This window comes from Carassius auratus, chromosome 40 (assembly GCF_003368295.1).
Source record: "Carassius auratus strain Wakin chromosome 40, ASM336829v1, whole genome shotgun sequence".
NCBI classification, from domain to species: domain Eukaryota; kingdom Metazoa; phylum Chordata; class Actinopteri; order Cypriniformes; family Cyprinidae; genus Carassius; species Carassius auratus.
Window position 1 is genome coordinate 10,492,838 of NC_039282.1, and position 17,475 is coordinate 10,510,312.

The 17,475-nt window shown below is 35.9% G+C and overlaps 2 protein-coding genes across 4 annotated transcripts; one reads left to right on the forward strand and one right to left on the reverse strand.

The window, feature by feature from the left end:
- The first annotated feature begins 666 nt into the window (after positions 1-666).
- On the forward strand, positions 667-9,568 carry LOC113058559 (retinal guanylyl cyclase 2-like). Its single transcript, XM_026226559.1, has 19 exons — positions 667-1,174; positions 1,769-2,562; positions 3,235-3,536; positions 3,624-3,978; positions 4,747-4,831; positions 4,926-5,022; positions 5,127-5,255; positions 5,344-5,424; positions 5,516-5,692; positions 5,795-5,951; positions 6,066-6,215; positions 6,368-6,516; positions 7,326-7,489; positions 7,607-7,799; positions 7,876-8,050; positions 8,202-8,300; positions 8,395-8,489; positions 8,761-8,846; positions 9,401-9,568. The coding sequence occupies exons 2-19, from the start codon at positions 1,818-1,820 to the stop codon at positions 9,483-9,485; spliced, it is 3,324 nt and encodes a 1,107-aa protein (XP_026082344.1). The 5' UTR covers positions 667-1,174; positions 1,769-1,817; the 3' UTR covers positions 9,486-9,568.
- Positions 9,569-11,827: 2,259 nt separating this feature from the next.
- On the reverse strand, positions 11,828-15,810 carry LOC113058560 (serpin H1-like). Of its 3 annotated transcripts, XM_026226560.1 has the most exons (6): positions 15,655-15,808; positions 15,033-15,080; positions 13,936-14,549; positions 13,143-13,241; positions 12,819-13,051; positions 12,418-12,720 (listed from the first exon to the last, which is right to left on the reverse strand). In XM_026226560.1, the coding sequence occupies exons 3-6, from the start codon at positions 14,516-14,518 to the stop codon at positions 12,418-12,420; spliced, it is 1,218 nt and encodes a 405-aa protein (XP_026082345.1). In that variant the 5' UTR covers positions 14,519-14,549; positions 15,033-15,080; positions 15,655-15,808. The 3 variants fall into 3 exon arrangements, with proteins under 3 accessions (XP_026082347.1, XP_026082345.1, XP_026082346.1); XM_026226561.1 differs by lacking the exon at positions 15,033-15,080 and having other exon boundaries at positions 15,655-15,810; XM_026226562.1 differs by lacking the exons at positions 15,033-15,080; positions 15,655-15,808 and having other exon boundaries at positions 11,828-12,720; positions 13,936-14,518.
- Between the last annotated feature and the right edge of the window lie 1,665 nt (positions 15,811-17,475).

The following is a 17,475-nucleotide window of genomic DNA, read 5'->3' on the forward strand; positions in this document are numbered from 1 at the left end:
TCTTGAATTACAAAGTAGTTTGGTTTGTTTGTACTGTGCATTTATACTGTAGATTATATTGTATTTTCAGTTTTGTTGAAATAAATGATTTAACCCTATTCATATGTGTTCATAGTTATTTGTACATAATATTATAATATAATATAATATTATTATGTAATATATGCATGTACACACACACGTGTGTGTGTGTGTGTGTGTATGCATAATGTATATAATGATATTTTAATATAATTTTTCATTAAAGAAAATTTTTAGTTTTAAAAAAACTTTAAGTTTTTTCTTAAACATTTGATACTTTTCTACTATTTTATCACCCCGGACACAAAATAAAATATCAATATAAATGAATATAGCCTAAAACAAAATGATTCATTTAATGGTGAGAATGAAAGCTAGCTATGCGATCAATTCATTGCATTTAATTATTCTTATTGGATTATCAAAATATCCTCCTAATGTACAATTCACGCTTGTGATGACTGTACACTTTAATGCAACAATTTTATGTTTCTTTCGTTACTAAAAAGTAACTAATTGCTTTCACGTCTAGCTCAGTCACTAAAGGTGGGTCTGAAGCGTTAACGTATGTCTGCAATCCTCTTATTTTGTTCCTGACCAAGTATGGATTAGATTCATCCGCGGGTCACTTTCAAAGGACTTTAATTGAATAGAGAAACATCTAGGCCTCTTGATAATGTCGAGTGGATTCATTTAAAACGCAAATCGGTTTTTATTTGATTTGATTATAAAATGTATTTAATTATTTAAGCTCGTCAAGGATTTCAGAAACTGCGATGTAACAAAAAATAAGTAAAAAACGGAACCCATATTGACAACACTACCGAATAGCTTTTTTATTCTGCAATATTCATAAGTTTGGCGCTGGAAAATGTCACTGAACGTTAGGTGTGAATTGTGAAGATGCAAAAGTGCACCTGGATTGATGACTGTAGGCTTAAGTAGCTCTCCAGGGTGCTGAAGTTGAGTCTCAACGACACTGACGAGCCTCATCAAACTCTTGTTTGTGAGCTGAGATCTACTCAACATTTGTTTATGCCCACTGCGCGACTAATGCTGGATATAAATCTACCTTATAAAAGAAAACACTGGAGGAAAGAGGTACAACTTTTTGAAAATGTTTTCCTGCAACAAGAGGCCCATATGAATAATGGTAAGCTCAATTTCTAAATTGCATTTTATGTAGCAATGTGTTTCAATTTGTTCACTAGCATAATATAAGTGTAGATAAATCTGTAGTTATTTATTTATTTGTATTTGTCGTGCATCATCAAAATTTTCACTCAATAATTGCTAGTAAATATTACAAATAATGACAAAAACGACAATTAACATGAAACGTGAAATTTGGAAAGACTGAAATATATATATATATATTTGTCAAATGTACTAAAATATTCAATGTTTCAATCATCTTTTTACAGTGTAGATTAGCAAAGAACAAATAAATATTTGTCACAATAATTTCATGTAATTTTTAGAACCATGTTCTAATCATTCAGAGTTCAATGATTAGATTTGATCATTTAAAATTAACTGCAGATTGTCGATTTGGAACTGTTTTGATTTTTACTCAAAAATGTTAAACTTTAAGTTTTCAATTTTGGTGAGTTGAAATGAATTGTTCTGAAAATATACAACCTAACTGTATGTAACAGATAAACCTGTATATTAGTGAATATTTGCCCTTGAAAACTGATAAAAGTGTGCCATGACTTCAATTCATGTCTAATCCACTGTTTTCTAGGTGTCTCTTTATAATATCCATCTCTGATAACGTCTTCTGACGGAGGACAATGCAACATATTCACCTCCCTTTCGGAGGTGCTTTATGGGAGTTATCCAGTTACCCCTGCTGTCTAATTATCAGGAACAGACATAGTCTCTCTACGCTCCCATTTTACAGCATTGCACTATGGATTATTCTTGGTGTGATGACGTTTCCATGCTGTGTCCAATGCCTGATTTTCAAAGTAGGTATCTTGGGGCCTTGGAGCTGTGACCCTTATTATGCAAAATCACTTCCTGCCATTGCGTCCAAACTGGCTGTTGACCGGATAAACAAGGATTTTAGTTTAGAACTGGGCTGCACAATGGACTTTTTCATCCTTCAAGAGGCTTGTGAGACATCCAAAGCCTTGACCTCATTTGTACAATATGAAAAAATGATTGATGCATTCATAGGCCCTACAAATCCAGGATACTGCAATGCTGCAGCTCTCATGGGCAAGAACTGGGACAAGTCTATATTTTCATGGGCGTGTATTAACTATGAGTTAGACCGGGTCCAGGGCTACCCAACATTTGCTCGAACTTTACCATCCCCGACACGGGTGCTTTTCAGTGTACTAAAGTTTTTCAGCTTGGCTAATATAGCCATCGTGTCTTCTAATGAGGATATATGGATCGACACAGCTGCCAAATTGGCTAGTGCTCTGAGAAACCAGGGACTTCCCGTTGGCATCGTTGTGTCCATGGGGAATAATGACACCATGCTGGAGAATACGCTGCTGACCATACGAAACGCAGGGGAGATAAAAGGTAAATTGTTTTGAAGATTTTGCAGGTATCAACTGATGTTTGTTCCCGACTTTTTAAGAACACAATTTTAATACAAATCATAAACCACTGTTTTAATAACTATTATGATTAATAAATAATCATAATAAAGAAACATGACAACTCTCCCTGGTCAACATTGAGTTATATGTGTGTGTATGTATACTTAATATTTTATACTAGATTTAGAATTATTATCATACTAATATATTAATGATATAGCTAGGTATTTAAAACCAACAACATACAAAACCACTGCTATCAAAAAAAAAAAAAAAAACCGCTATCAACCTCCCATAGTTACTGAAATACATCATATATATTAAGATTAAACAGCTGAAAGTTTGCTTTGTCTCAACATTTCACTTTCTTTTGCTTCACTGGTCAACAGGAGGACTATCTTAAACAAACGAACAAACAAAAAAGCATTTATTTAAACTGGTGTGTAAATGCATTCACAACATTTATTACTCAGTTAAAGATATTTATGCGAAACAAACATCTGTAAAATGTTCCTGTTTGTTCATTTGCTTGTTTAAAGGTTTGTTCACGCAAATTTCTGGTCATGGCCTTTTTTTGAAAATGTAGTAAAACATTATATTTTTTTAAATTATGATTCAACGTGAATTAATACATTTTTCATGTGTGTTTCAGTCATCATTATGTGCATGCACTCAGCACTCATTGGAGGAGAGCAACAAAGTTCATTCCTGATGAAGGCCTATGACATGGGCATGACGAAGGGTCAGTATGTGTTCATACCATATGACACTCTTCTGTACAGCCTGCCCTACACCAACACCACCTACTTCCCACTGCAAAACAACACCAAACTGCGCAAAGCCTATGACGCTGTACTCACCATCACCATAGAATCAGATCTGATGTCATTCAACGAAGCATACAATATGGCCAAACAACTTGGAGAACTGATGGTGTCACAAGAGCCAGAGCAGGTGTGCATGGTGCACTTTGAAACATCTGTGAGTCTTATTTGTACACATTCATTAAATTTTGCATTAAAATGTTCTGCTACATTTCAGGTCTCTCCGCTCTTTGGTACAATTTACAACAGTTTGTACCTCCTTGCTAAGTCCATGCACAATGCAAGAAGAGCGGGTAAGTGGTTCTCTGGGTCCAACCTGGCTTCCTTCACGAGGAACATTACATTTTCTGGGTTCAACCAAAATATCCGCATGGATTCCCAAGGGAATGGGCAAACCGACTATGTGATCTTAGACACTGATGGCTGGGGATCTGAACTGTATCGCTGCTTTTATGTGAACCTGACGTTAGACAAGGTGCTTTTCGCTGGCACGTACATTCATTTCCCTGCAGGTTCACCTCCACCTTCAGACTCCAGCTGCTGGTTTGACCCCAATGCCATCTGCACAGGAGGTACAACAAACCCACACAAACTCATACCCATTTTACACAGTGTTGCTCAATATTGTGTTGTAAATTATATTAAACATTGTTATTTTTATTATTAATCAAAGCCAGATAGCGTAATGAAATAATTAATTAAAATTACAGTCAATAATTAAACTGAAACAGTAATGTTTTATTTTAAATCCTGCTAACAAACATGACATTGCCGTTATCATATGATCATTGTCACTGTCACATCATCACTACATAATTTTATTATTATTATAAAAAATTCACATTTTAGGATGACATTTGTTTTTTTATATATATATGATTACTGTTAAGAGTCAAGTCAAGAGGCATTTATTTGTCATTTGCACAGTTAACACTGGCGAAAACTGGGCATTGAAATGCTTGTGACGATGTGACGATGCTTGTGTGTTAACTGATGCAAACCATTTAATGTATACCGTATTTTTCAGACTATAAGTCACACCTGAGTATAAGTCGCATCAGTCCAAAAACATGTCATGACGAGGAAAAAAAAATATATAAGTCACACTGGACTATAAGTTGCATTTATTTAGAACCAAGAACCAAGAGAAAACAACCCTCTCTGTTTTCTATTGGTTCATTTCTCTAGGTTTATTTCAAATTAATTTTGATAAATATGTCGCACCTGACTATAAGTCGCAGGACCAGCCAAACAAAAAAAAAGTGTGACTTATAGTCCGGTAAAATACGGTAATTAGTAACTTATGCATTTGTTGATTAATTTGTTCTTTTGTGTAATAGGTGTGGAAATTCTATATGTCATCATAGCATTTGTGATTGTCCTCATTATGGTTCTTGGCTCTATTGGTCTAAGTCTATTCATAAGGTAATATTGCTGTGGGTTTGATTAAAATCCATTTTTATTTTTTATGAATATGTATATTGTTGAAGGTACAAGAAATTGTTTGTGATCTTTGTAGGAGGCGAATCCAACAAATCCAGCTGATCAAAGGGCCCAACAGAATCCTGCTTACACTTGAGGACCTGACCTTCATCAACCCTCAGCTGAGTAACAGAGTATGCCTCACCTTACTAGCTGCTTTCTTTGAACATTAGGGTCTCTCTCTCTCTATCTTTTTTTTTAATGTTATATTTTCCATGTGTAATCTCTTTGCTCACAGAAAATCACTCTTGAAGATCTTTGTGATTCAAAAAGTTACATTGAGGAGAAGAGCACAGGTGAACGTTCCCACTCTGTGAATAGCATGGCAACAGCAACACATGAAACTTCAAATGTGGCTGTCTATGAGGTGACTTTATGTGTCATTTCATTTTATTTATTGAACACACCATGCCATTTCAACTTGAAACAAATTTAAATCATTTTGATCTTTGCAGGGCGACTGGGTGTGGCTAAAAAAGTTTAAGGAGGGAGATTTCAAGGAGGTTAAACAGAGCACCACTAAGATCTTCACCAAGGTATGGCTTATTAAAACACTCATTTTAAACGCACAGTTTGGTATGAGCTTGTTCTTTGAGTGACACTTCCTATCATCCCCATAATTCCCAGATGAAGGACCTACGGAATGAAAATGTCAACCCATTTTTGGGGTTCTTCAGTGATTGTGAGACGTTTGCCATTGTGACCGAACACTGTTCTCGGGGGAGTCTTCATGATCTCCTTCGTAATGAAGATGTCAAACTGGACTGGATGTTTAAATCCTCCTTGTTGCTGGATCTCATCAAGGTACTTGATTTTTTTAACTTCAAATTAATTTATAATTTCCTTATACAGTATATATATCTTTGTTGACATTATAATCTGATGGTTTCTGGTACCATCCAATAGGGCATGAAATATCTACACCACAGGGAATTTCCTCATGGGCACCTGAAGTCTCGTAATTGTGTAGTCGATGGACGTTTTGTCTTAAAGATCACTGATTACGGTTACAATGAGATTCTTGAGACCCAGAAAGCTCCAAAGGAGACTCCACCTCCAGAGGGTATGGGTGTTTATAAAAAAAAAAAATTGATTTATTTATAAAGCAAATCTTCAGTTTTATTCCAATTCTCTGATATTAAACAAAAACATGACAAGGCAATTCTTTGTCACTCAGATCTGTTCTGGACAGCTCCTGAATTTCTCAGAGACCATGAAAATCCACGGAAAGGAACTTATAAAGGAGATGTGTACAGTTTCGCAATTATACTTCAGGAAGTAGTGGTCAGAGGAGCGCCGTACTGCATGCTCGGCTTGTCTCCTGAAGGTTAGTTATGAAGACAGTCTACAAGATCCACTGTTCTCATTTTGATGAACCAGCTTTATAGTAAACAAACAGTTACAACAGTAACTGGACAAATATTATCAGTGAAATTTGCCATCTTTTCATAAGCAAACACATGTTTATTGTATCCACAGAGATAATAAGGAAGGTGAAGAAACCTCCGCCTATGTGCAGGCCCACTGTAGCTCCAGATCAAGCTCCACTGGAATGCATCCAGTTAATGAAGCAGTGCTGGAGTGAGCTACCTGATAGAAGGCCTCCTTTTGATCAGATCTTTGATCAGGTGAGTTTTGTGCAGTCATTTTTGGAGTTTGTTGAGTGCATTGGCTAATAGAGTAATACACTTAGCATCTAAGAAACTTTATTTTTAGAGTGGTTGCTTGCTTTGTGTAATAAATCCAAAGTATATTGTGCTGTTTTATTTTATTTATTTATTTTTTGTTATTTATTGTATTCCATTAATGTTTTTATCATCAATTGTTTTTTTGTGTTATTATTATTATTATTATTATTATTATTATTATTATTTATTTATTATTTATTTATTTATATATTTTAAGATTTATTTTAAATAAATACTATTATTCAGCAAGGATGTTATGAATTGATAAAAAATGAAGGTAAAAACATTTACAATGTTCCAAAATATTTCAAATATTTCAAATAAATTGTTAAAAATTACTGGAAAAAAAATGTATTATTGTTTCCATAGTAATATTGGTAATAATAAGAAATGTTTGTTGAACACCAAATCAGCATATTAAAATTATTTCTGAAGGATCATGTGACACTGAAGGCTGGAGTTATGACATTTTACAACATTACTGATTTACTGTAATCTTTAATCAAAATAATCAAATAAATACAACAAAAATAAAAAGAACATTTAAAAAAAATCTTGCCAACCCCAAACATTTGAAGGTATAGCGTATTTTAATTCTAATATGACATCATGCATCTCACTGGATAGCTTTGCATCCAAATTTCATGTTAAAGGCACTTTAATTAAAGTTTCTTGGCAAAGTTCTAAAAGACAACTATATTAAAACTTTTTATGTTCAGTGATAATGGCTTCTTATTTTCTGTTCTCAGTTCAAGCTCATTAACAAGGGCAAAAAGACCAATATTATTGACTCCATGTTGCGTATGCTGGAGCAGTACTCCTCTAACCTGGAGGACCTTATCAGGGAAAGAACGGAGGAGCTGGAGGTAGAGAAGCAGAGGACAGAGAAGCTTCTGTCTGAAATGCTTCCTCCGTGAGTATATGTTTTCATGCAACAACACACTTTTCACATACTTCATTTTATTTTTTCCAGTAAGACCTGGATCAACATCTATGTCAAATTAAGAGTCCTGTCAATTTTCATTCACAGTTCTGTGGCAGAAGCTCTGAAAACCGGTGCCTCCGTGGAGCCAGAGTACTTTGATCAAGTCACCATCTACTTCAGTGACATTGTAGGCTTCACCACCATCTCATCCCTTAGTGATCCAATTGAGGTTGTGGACTTGCTCAATGACCTTTACACCCTATTTGATGCCGTCTTGGGCAGCCATGATGTCTACAAGGTAAGCTCGGATGTCTAAGTCAACATGCAGAACAACACTCGATTTCCATGATTTCCAAGCCTCTTCTTTTTCACAGGTTGAAACCATTGGAGATGCCTACATGGTGGCCTCCGGGCTGCCGAAGAGGAATGGCAACAAGCATGCAGCCGAAATCGCCAACATGTCCCTGAACATCCTCAGCTCCGTGGGCACCTTCAAGATGCGGCACATGCCAGACGTTCCGGTCAGGATACGGATCGGGATTCACTCAGGTGAGCACTCAGTCTCCAGCAGTTTTCATCTGATTAGTGCTACTGATATGGAAAGCTTATTTCGATGCTCATGTGATCTTTTGACATTAGATTTCATTGTCCAAATTTATACTTCTCATCCCTTGTCCTATCATGTTTCTTCTTTATCCAGGGTCGTGTGTTGCTGGAGTTGTGGGTCTAACTATGCCTAGATACTGCCTTTTTGGAGACACAGTCAACACCGCCTCTCGTATGGAATCTACAGGGTTGCGTATGGTCCATTCAAATATTCATTACAGATGTGATATACTAACACATGATGTACTGTAATGAGAAGATACATCAATAAACATGATTTCCTTCAGCTTACAGAATTCACGTGAACATTAGTACAGTGAATATTCTCCGCTCATTGAACGATGGCTACCAAATAGAAGTCAGAGGAAAGACTGAGCTAAAGGTACTAACACAAATGCTTTGTTGTATTGAAATAGAAAACAGTTATTTAAACTGTAACAATATTTCACAATAATACTGTTTTTATTGTGTTTTGTTATTAAGTGAATGCAGCCTTGGAGAGCATAATAGACATATTTTCAAGAACATTAAATAAAAACCTTACCAACCCCAAACTTTTGATCAATATAGTTTATGCACTGACTTACCTTTTTAATTTTTGGTGTTTTTACTGTTTTTATTTTTAATTTGTATTTTTTAAATGTATTTTTTAGGGGAAAGGCATTGAGGAAACATACTGGCTTGTTGGGAAATCAAATTTTACAAAGCCTTTGCCAAAACCTCCAGAGATCAAACCAGGGTAAGATTTTAATAATTATATTTATTCATTTATTTTATTCTATTTACTTAGAATGTTATACAAATCGATGTGGCCTTTTCATTCTATTCCACATTATTGTACTGGCTATAAAATGCATTTTACTCCACCACTTTCCAAATAAATTGCACTTTTAGATTCATTCTGTGGTTTAGATTAATCCTCTTTGTACTTATGAATGGGATACTTTTGGATAATTGGATTTATGCATCAGGGAAGACAACCATGGTTTGAGACCTGAGGACATTGAGGATTACAGGAGAAGGAAAGCTGAGAAAAAGGCATGAACCCATAGCTGTTTGCAAGGAGGTAGTACCTTGCATGCTGTGCTGTAGTTGTCATGTGGTTAGGGTGATTTCTGGTGGGTTTGTGCCGTGATGCTGTTCATTGTGGTGTTGGACTTCTTGTTATTCCACTTATTTGTGCATGTTGCGTATTTCTGCAGTTTTTATGAAATGCTTCTCTTGCCGAAAATGGTCTACATTTCTGTTTGTCATCATCACTGACAGCTTTCTAAATCACTTCTCATCTTTTAGAGATAACTGGCAAGACATGGTGACGGAGGAGATCAAGACACTATTTCGCAAGGCCAACAGACAAGTGGACAAGCCCAAAATCTGAGAAGCACAAGGAAGGATGCTAAAATTGTCAAAGAAGGAAAGATACATGAAAAGTTGCATGGGAAAGAAACAAAGGACAACACAAGCATACACACTGCAGATTACTAAGACTACTTTAATAGGATTGGTTGTCGTCTGTCTAATCCGACTCTGCCCAGCTCAGCAGAAACAACAGCGCTAATGAAATGGCAGCTAAGGAACAAGTAGTCAGTGAAAGTGTATTTCTTTCCCAGTCTAACACTGTCACACTTACTCTGTTTTGCCTACAGAGTACTCATGGTGGAGCTTTAATAGATTTTCTTTGATTTTCTCTAACCAAAAAAACAATGTAGTGACATAATCAGATTTGGCGAGGCTTAGTGGACATCTGCTGCAATGACCAAATGGGATATTCTAGCATTGTTTATAAAAGCCAAATTGATTGAGGATGGTTGATGGCAAGCCATTTCAAATGTAAGGCTGCTGTACGTTGTCTCTGGACTCAAGAAATCATGAAATATGACTGTTTTAATGCTGAGTAAGGAGTTGCTTTTAAGAGAAGAGAAATTACAAAATGGAATGCAATAACTCTGTGAATACTGTTAGTTTATGCAAAAATATTTATTTATACTATGCAGAATATTTATTAGTTGTAACTTGCAATACATTTAGAAAATTATTTATTTAAAAAAATGCAATAACATCTCAAATCAGACTAATCAGTTAAATAAAGGGTCCATCCAGTCTCTCTCTGATAAAGCACATGTGCTTGTGGATATAATGAAATGTTTAAGATGCTGTGCAGTTTAAGTTGTATTAAACATGAAGGCTGGGTTTGTTTGAGAGGGATTGACTGCCTTACATAAGCTGTTTATGATTAATTGCATTTTCTGTTAATCAAACCTACCAGGCACAGCCTGAGTGGCATTTTTAATTATAATTTTTCAGACTGATCTCATTTTCTGGGAGTCAATGTCAAGGACGGTCAGATCTCAAAAGGCCTCTCTCTAATAGTTCAGTTTTGCACTCCTATCATTTTTTAATTGTGTGTTAAACATGCATATAAATACTGTACATTATTATGAAATGTAACAATTATGAGTAGGCTAGCTATGGATAAAGATAGCAGTAGTAGGAGACTTTAAACGTTGAATTTCATGCTGGCAAAGACAATGTTGTTCTGATGTTCTGTACAGACAATAACATACTTAGCTGAACAACTAATTCTTTTGCCATGGGTTTTTGTTTTTGTTTTGTTTCTTCTTGCATTATAAGCTATAGGTAATGAAAGCTAAGTTTCAGCCTCAGTAAGCAATAATGTCCATATTTCAAAATAGATGAGTCACCTAACTGATTCATGGTTTCTTAAATATGTGACAAGAAAAGCAGCTGCTAGAATTAAATTTTTTGTCACTCATATCAGCATATCAAGGCAAGTACCAAATTATCGTTCTTGATTTATGATGAACACTTAGTTGGGACGTTCAACTTCCCTAAAATATCCTATGGGTTTTATATATATATATATATATATATATATATATATATATATATATATATATATATATATATATATATATATATATATATATTGGTTTGTTCATTATTCTTAATCATTTCTCGTTTCTCAAAGGTAAAATGTTGTAAAATGTAAAATTAACCGTAATTTCTGCTGCAGTTTTGTTGCTTACCACAAGATGGCCCTCTTATAAAGGTTTTAATCTGTGGACCGACCTAAAGCAAGGATACCAAACATTCAGTATTCTCTTTAATCATACTCCATATTACGCTCATTACATAAAGTGTCTGGGTTATCCTGGCAAGGTTTACACGTTGGTTATTTATCTTGACAAACTCCTCTTTGACTGTTTTCTTAGCCTCTCTTGACTGCCCATTTCACCATGTGAGCCCTTGACTCCAGCATCTAATCCCTCTATTGTATACATCCAACCATTGGCTTATTCAGCCTACAGGATGGATCTGCTAGTGTCATAGGAAATTTTCTCATGTCAAAACTCGTCTTTGTGGTTTAGGTTTCCCAGGGTGAGTAGATGAGTAGGTGAGACAACACTTTAAGCCCTCAGTGGAATAAACACACAACTAAAGCTCCACATTCCAGTCCACAGAGGGTTGACACAACAAACCAGGCGGAATGGCTGGGATTAAACTGTTAGGACTGACAGAGCACTGGACAATGTGCAGTGCTTTTATCTGTCACTATTAGTTATTGTCAGTCATTCAGGATAGTGTGACTTTAATTTAATTTTAGATTTTATTTATCTACTAATTTTATGTATTATTTTATATTTGAACTTTTATGGATTTATAAACTTCTTTAAACATAAAAAAAATACTAGGACAATATTTGAATTTTCAGTTTATTGGAAAAAAACAGCTGAATGAAATGAAGAAAAAAATCAGCACACTTTCTCAAAAGATCTAAAGACATACTGAAAAATAACATCTAACAAACTGGAGACAGGCATCAATGCAGGAGAGTTTTTCTTTTTCTTTTTTGGATGGAAGTGAAATCATAGAACCTACCAACTGTGCTTGAGAAATACTCGGATAGGACTACCTTTTCCCTTTAAACATTAAAGATAAGGCAAACCCTACGCAGATGTCACATAGCCTACTCATAAAGGCTCTACAAGCACAATCATAAATGCTTAACATCAATGGCACTATGCTTAATATAAGCATAGTGTCTGATTGAATACAATAACTAATTGATGTCAAACCTCTGGCTACATTTGTAGGGCTCTAATTCTTCACTTATGGTATTGCATTGCTCCTGATGTTTACAACTAGTCTCCTTAAAAATAGGTTTTTGTACTGACATGTTGTGATTGTCTATACACTGATGATCCATTGGAATGGCCACTTGAGGTAACAGTCACACCATTAATAACAATAATACCATTTTAAAACATAAAACTCAAATAGCCTGAAAGTTACAATTCATCTCTCATTTTATCACCCTTAGGCCGAGCTAGCCTGCCCATAAACAGAATGGAGTTGGTCTTGTTGTCTTTCACAAGGAAGATGAAGGGATGGTCGGCGTAGAAGAGCTTCGGGTTCCTAATCTTCTCGCTACCATAAATGCTGGCGTCAAATGGGTTTCCCTCTGTGTCCCACTCCAAGGCAGAGGCATGGAAGACATTGGCGAGGTAAAGATCCTTCTTGCCAGAAATGTTGGACAGGTCTGCCTTAGACTTGTCCACAGCTTCAGTGAGACCAAGTTCCGCAAGGTGTTTCTGCAAAGCAAGACAAAAGAGCCTCATATATCATACAGAAAATATTGGTTGTTGTAATATAGCAACTATATACAGTAGCAAAAATCAGCCATATTTACCTGAAGGTCGTGGCTGACTTCCATGCTAACTTTAGGCAGAGAGATGGCGACTGCTCTCTCCTCGAGCTTGCTGACCCAGGTGTCCAGCTGCTGGCGGGTAAGCAGTTTCTCCAGCCTGTCCAGGGGCTCCACGTGGTAGGGCATGATGAAAATCATGCTGGACTTCTTATGTGCCAAAGGCATGCTGACCACAAACAGCCTGTTCTGTGTGTCTTCATAGAAGCCATAGATACCTGTATAGGGCAAAGTTAAAAACTGTTCAGTTTGCTTGAAGTTATAGTAGATTTTTTTGTAAGAGATTTCAAAACAAGCTGTTGGTTTTACCTGTGCGATGCATCATTGGAACAGAGATTGTGTGAGAGCGGGAAACCAGGAAACCACGGTTGTCAACCATCTTGTGGTGGAACTTCTCGTCCCAGTGGGCTGTGGAACAGGAATAAACCATTAATATTATTCATAATTAGATTATTTTTTCTAGTCATCATTGTGTTTGTTCTGGATAACCAATAAAGCTAAATGATTAATAAAATAAAAAAGTATTTAATTGTACATTTTTTAGCTATAATTTATTATTAAAGTAAATATCAACGCTAACTTAAAAAAATGGGAAAAGCCAGGACATAACAATCGGGGCTAGTTCCGAATCAATGATTAGATATGATTTCATAATTAGTGATTAAGCATAATATCAAAGTTAATATACATCCTAACAAAAAAATTATAAAAACGTAATGGCATAACAAATGGGGCCTGCCAAGGTCAATAATTAAATATAATTTAATAAATAATAATTAAATATGATTTAGTCATTCAACTATTAAGGTAAATATCCATATTCCAAATAAAATAAAAAATAATAAAAAAATTACAGGACAACTATTGGTGGCTAGTTCCACATTAACAGTTAAGTCAATTAATTTAATAAATAAATAAACAAATATGATTTATATAGACATTCCTGGAACTATTAAAGTACAATATAAACTGACATTCTTGGAAGTATTCAAATAAATTTTAATTGGGGGTTCACCCCAGATTAATTGCTAAATATAATTTCATAATTTAATATAATTTTATATGGCATCTTAAATAAATAAAAAAAAACAGAAATTCTTACGTTTAAAGAACATAGCGTTGACAATCATAGCCCCATCTGTGTTTTTCACATCCTTGGTAATTTCTGGCAGCTTTCCGTCAGTTGACTTGGCAGCCCACTCATTGATGGAGTTAATGGCGCTTCTCTTATCACGGAAGTTGATCTTCGAGTGTTCGTAGTTGTAGTGCTTCTTGCTGTTCTTGACAAAGTCGTCGGAAAAGCTGACAGAGCTTGGGCCGTACAGCCTGTTGCTGATCTTCCACGTGACGTTGCGGGCCTGGGGGTCGCTCACCTCATTCAGAAGCTCGGACAGGCCTGTGTGCAGATGGTCATCCTTCAGGGTGTCAGCCTTCAGGAGACTCTTCACCTGGGTCGCAGTGGAGGATTTCCCCCCCATGGCGACCATGCCCAGAGAGGAGGCCACCACCACAGGAGAGATGAGGATGTTGTCAAGATCCTTTTCTTTGGCCATATTGTGGTAGAGACTAAAGGCCAGATTTGCACTGGTGTCTGCCATGGAGGTTGCATGGGGACTCATCTTTTTGTCCTGACCGGACACGGCCACAGCCAAAAGGCACAGCGCAATGAAGTTGGATACAAACATGCTTGCTTTATTTGTGGGTAGTAATGAAAGCCTAGAAGAGAAAAGAGGCAGCAAGTGAAACTGAGTGCAAATTTTTCACTAATACAATTGTTATATTTTTTGTGTCTATTATAGGAACAAAAGGCTGCATAGTGAATTGTTTGATCATTATATCAGTTTTAAATCATTTTGTTTTTTGATTTTTACGTTTTTGGAATGTACGCACCCCACCTATAGAAATAAAGCCTGTAGGCCATGTTTTCTAGGTCAAACCAGTAAAACAAAAAGCAACGGCAATTACTTATCAGACAGGAATGTGCCGCTTAATGTGAGTCTGCTCTTTTATACAGTTCTGAAATGTGCCAAATCACTTTAAAATAAGTATTTGTTAAATAAAATAATGTTATGTGTCCCTTTCCACTAACAACCTTCAGTTAGCAGCTTATGTAAATCAGCATGGTTGTTCATTCACATATTATGTTTGTCTTTTTTTCTGGTTCATTTTTGTATGTTGCTTTTCCATCATCTTGGATACCTTGATACGTTTTCATATTCATAGTTGTCAACGATTGCGATTTTCACTCTGAAAGACAAGAGGTGCATTTGGGTAATCTACACAAAAATCTTTATACACATTGGTTAATGTGAAAAAAACAACAACTCCTTGCTTCTCTTAATTAAGCAAAGGTTTAATCTGAAGCAGAAGTCTGCTGCTACTTTGTGCACACAGAGAAAGAAAGACATGCAGACTCTTCTTATTGGCTAGATTAAGATCTAAGGTGGAAACTTTCGACCAATCAGAACTTCCACAGTGGACCTGCATCTGAATTCCAGAGGTAGCACAGATTGAGTGATAGCATAAAAAAACACTCCCAAATCGAAAAAGATCTCATCACGTTAGATCACATTAAAGAAATTACTTTTTTCCTTACTTCTTTGGGGGAAAAGCTGACTTATTAACAACCTTACAGTTGCTTTGGGATTACGTTACCTGCTTTAAATTCACTTTTAAAAATGCTAAATGGACTGAAAAAGCAAAAAGAAGAGTAAAAAAAAAGAGTATTCTCTGACCCTGTGTGCAGTAGCCTTTTTAGCAAGCAAAGAAAAAAAATCCACATTAATATTTGTAAAATAAAAGCATTTTCCCCAATACTTACCTTGGACAGCTGTTTGAAAGTGCTCCTCTTCTTTTCCAGATGTTTTCCTCTTCTTTTCCCAGTTGCTGCTTTGCTGCAGAGTGTTTGAAGCAGGGGCCTTTATACTCCAGGAAAGAAACTTCTAGAAGCTGGAGCTGGGCTATTCAAATGAGGATGTTTGGATTTCCTAGGAAAACTGCAAGAGCCCTCCCTCTGGATCCAATGACCACAAGATTCAACCTCTGCAAGGTCCTAAAGCCTTCTGAAACCTGCAAACAATCAGCTAATCTCTGCCATTAAACTAGTGTCATCTTCATTTAAACTATGAGTCATAAATATAAAACTGTATATCTTGGCATGAAGTGTATAATGGAAGATGCTAATGTTTGGTCCTGTATTAGATTTTATCACCTAATGCAGATTTGCCCTGCTGAGTTGAAATTGTTTTGCACAGCAGAATGTGCATTTTATGTAAGATTATAAAGAATATGAAACCGTCTGTCAATGAATTACAAAACGACCCCAGGATATATTAAGTATTCATTATAATTTCATAGTTTTCCGTCTGGCAAAATTCCTTCTAGAATCTTCTGTCGGGGGATGCAGATACATGCTCCCAAAGCTCACATCCTCCCCCAACACTGCCACGTCAAAGCTTCAATTCTTTTTCAGGCCATGGGTGTGGGGCAGCAACAGATATGTATATTTCAAAGTAACTTTTATAATTTAACTGAACTTAAAATAGTATTTTTCGGTAATGTATAATATGATAATTCTTTTGCAAATTTTTTTGTCGTTGTTTTGTTTAGTTAAGTCTTTTGGTGCAATTATTAATTCTGTCCCCTTCAGTAATGAAACACAACTAAGCGTTCTTTCTTTCTTTCTTTCTTTCTTTCTTTCTTTCTTTCTTTCTTTCTTTCTTTCTTTCTTTCTTTCTTTCTTTCTCTCTCTTCCTTTCTTTCTTTGTGTAAATTAATCAACATCATCCATGCATCAAATGAGCTATATAAAAATACAATGAAGTTATAAAAGCTCTCAAATTGGTCTAAAAAAAGTTCAGATTTTTTATTAAGTAAATTTCTAAATGTCTTATAAGCACAAAAGCATATGTTTCATGCATTGACCACCTGTGAGTGGAATATGTTGTCCAAACATGTGGCACTGCTGCAATCTGTTGTTTACCAGAGAGTCTCTTTAAACATCTCATTTCCCCCAAGACTTCAGTCTTGCATGTGTCAGATGCCTTACCTGCTACAGTGCCACAACACTCAAACTTTGGTTATGTTTTAAAATGTTTCAAGGATATATTCAGATATGTTCATGGAACTTCAGAAAATCTGCACAAAGCAGTCATTGAGTTATGGGCTGAGCTTGGGGGCTGTGCCAAACACGTATGATGTAAGATGTGAGCAAAGTTACTTCTTAAACGCTGATGTAACTTAGTACAGCATTGCATGTGTCTTTGATTTCTTATCTAAGAAGTGAGAAAGGGATGAATTTAGAGAGAAAGACAATTTACGCTGGAATTGTGTTGTCTTATCACCGTGGCAATCAGAAAACCAGTTTACATTGTGAATTTAGTTTGATCTACAACACCAAGGATTTTTGTTTTGCTTTAAGTTCTTTTTCTTGCAAGACAAAATGACCAACTTTACGGTGGGTGCAGTAATCAGTTTTTATAGCACTGTAAGATAAAATAAATGCAAAGTAGGCAAACCTCCTCAAAAGTAGAATGGGAGAAATCGTGGACTGAATGGGCACTTCAGTGTTGGAGATTAAAGGAGCACGGCCTCAAGTTCCCCCGGCCCACCCAACACCCCATGTGCATCACGCCACTGCTCC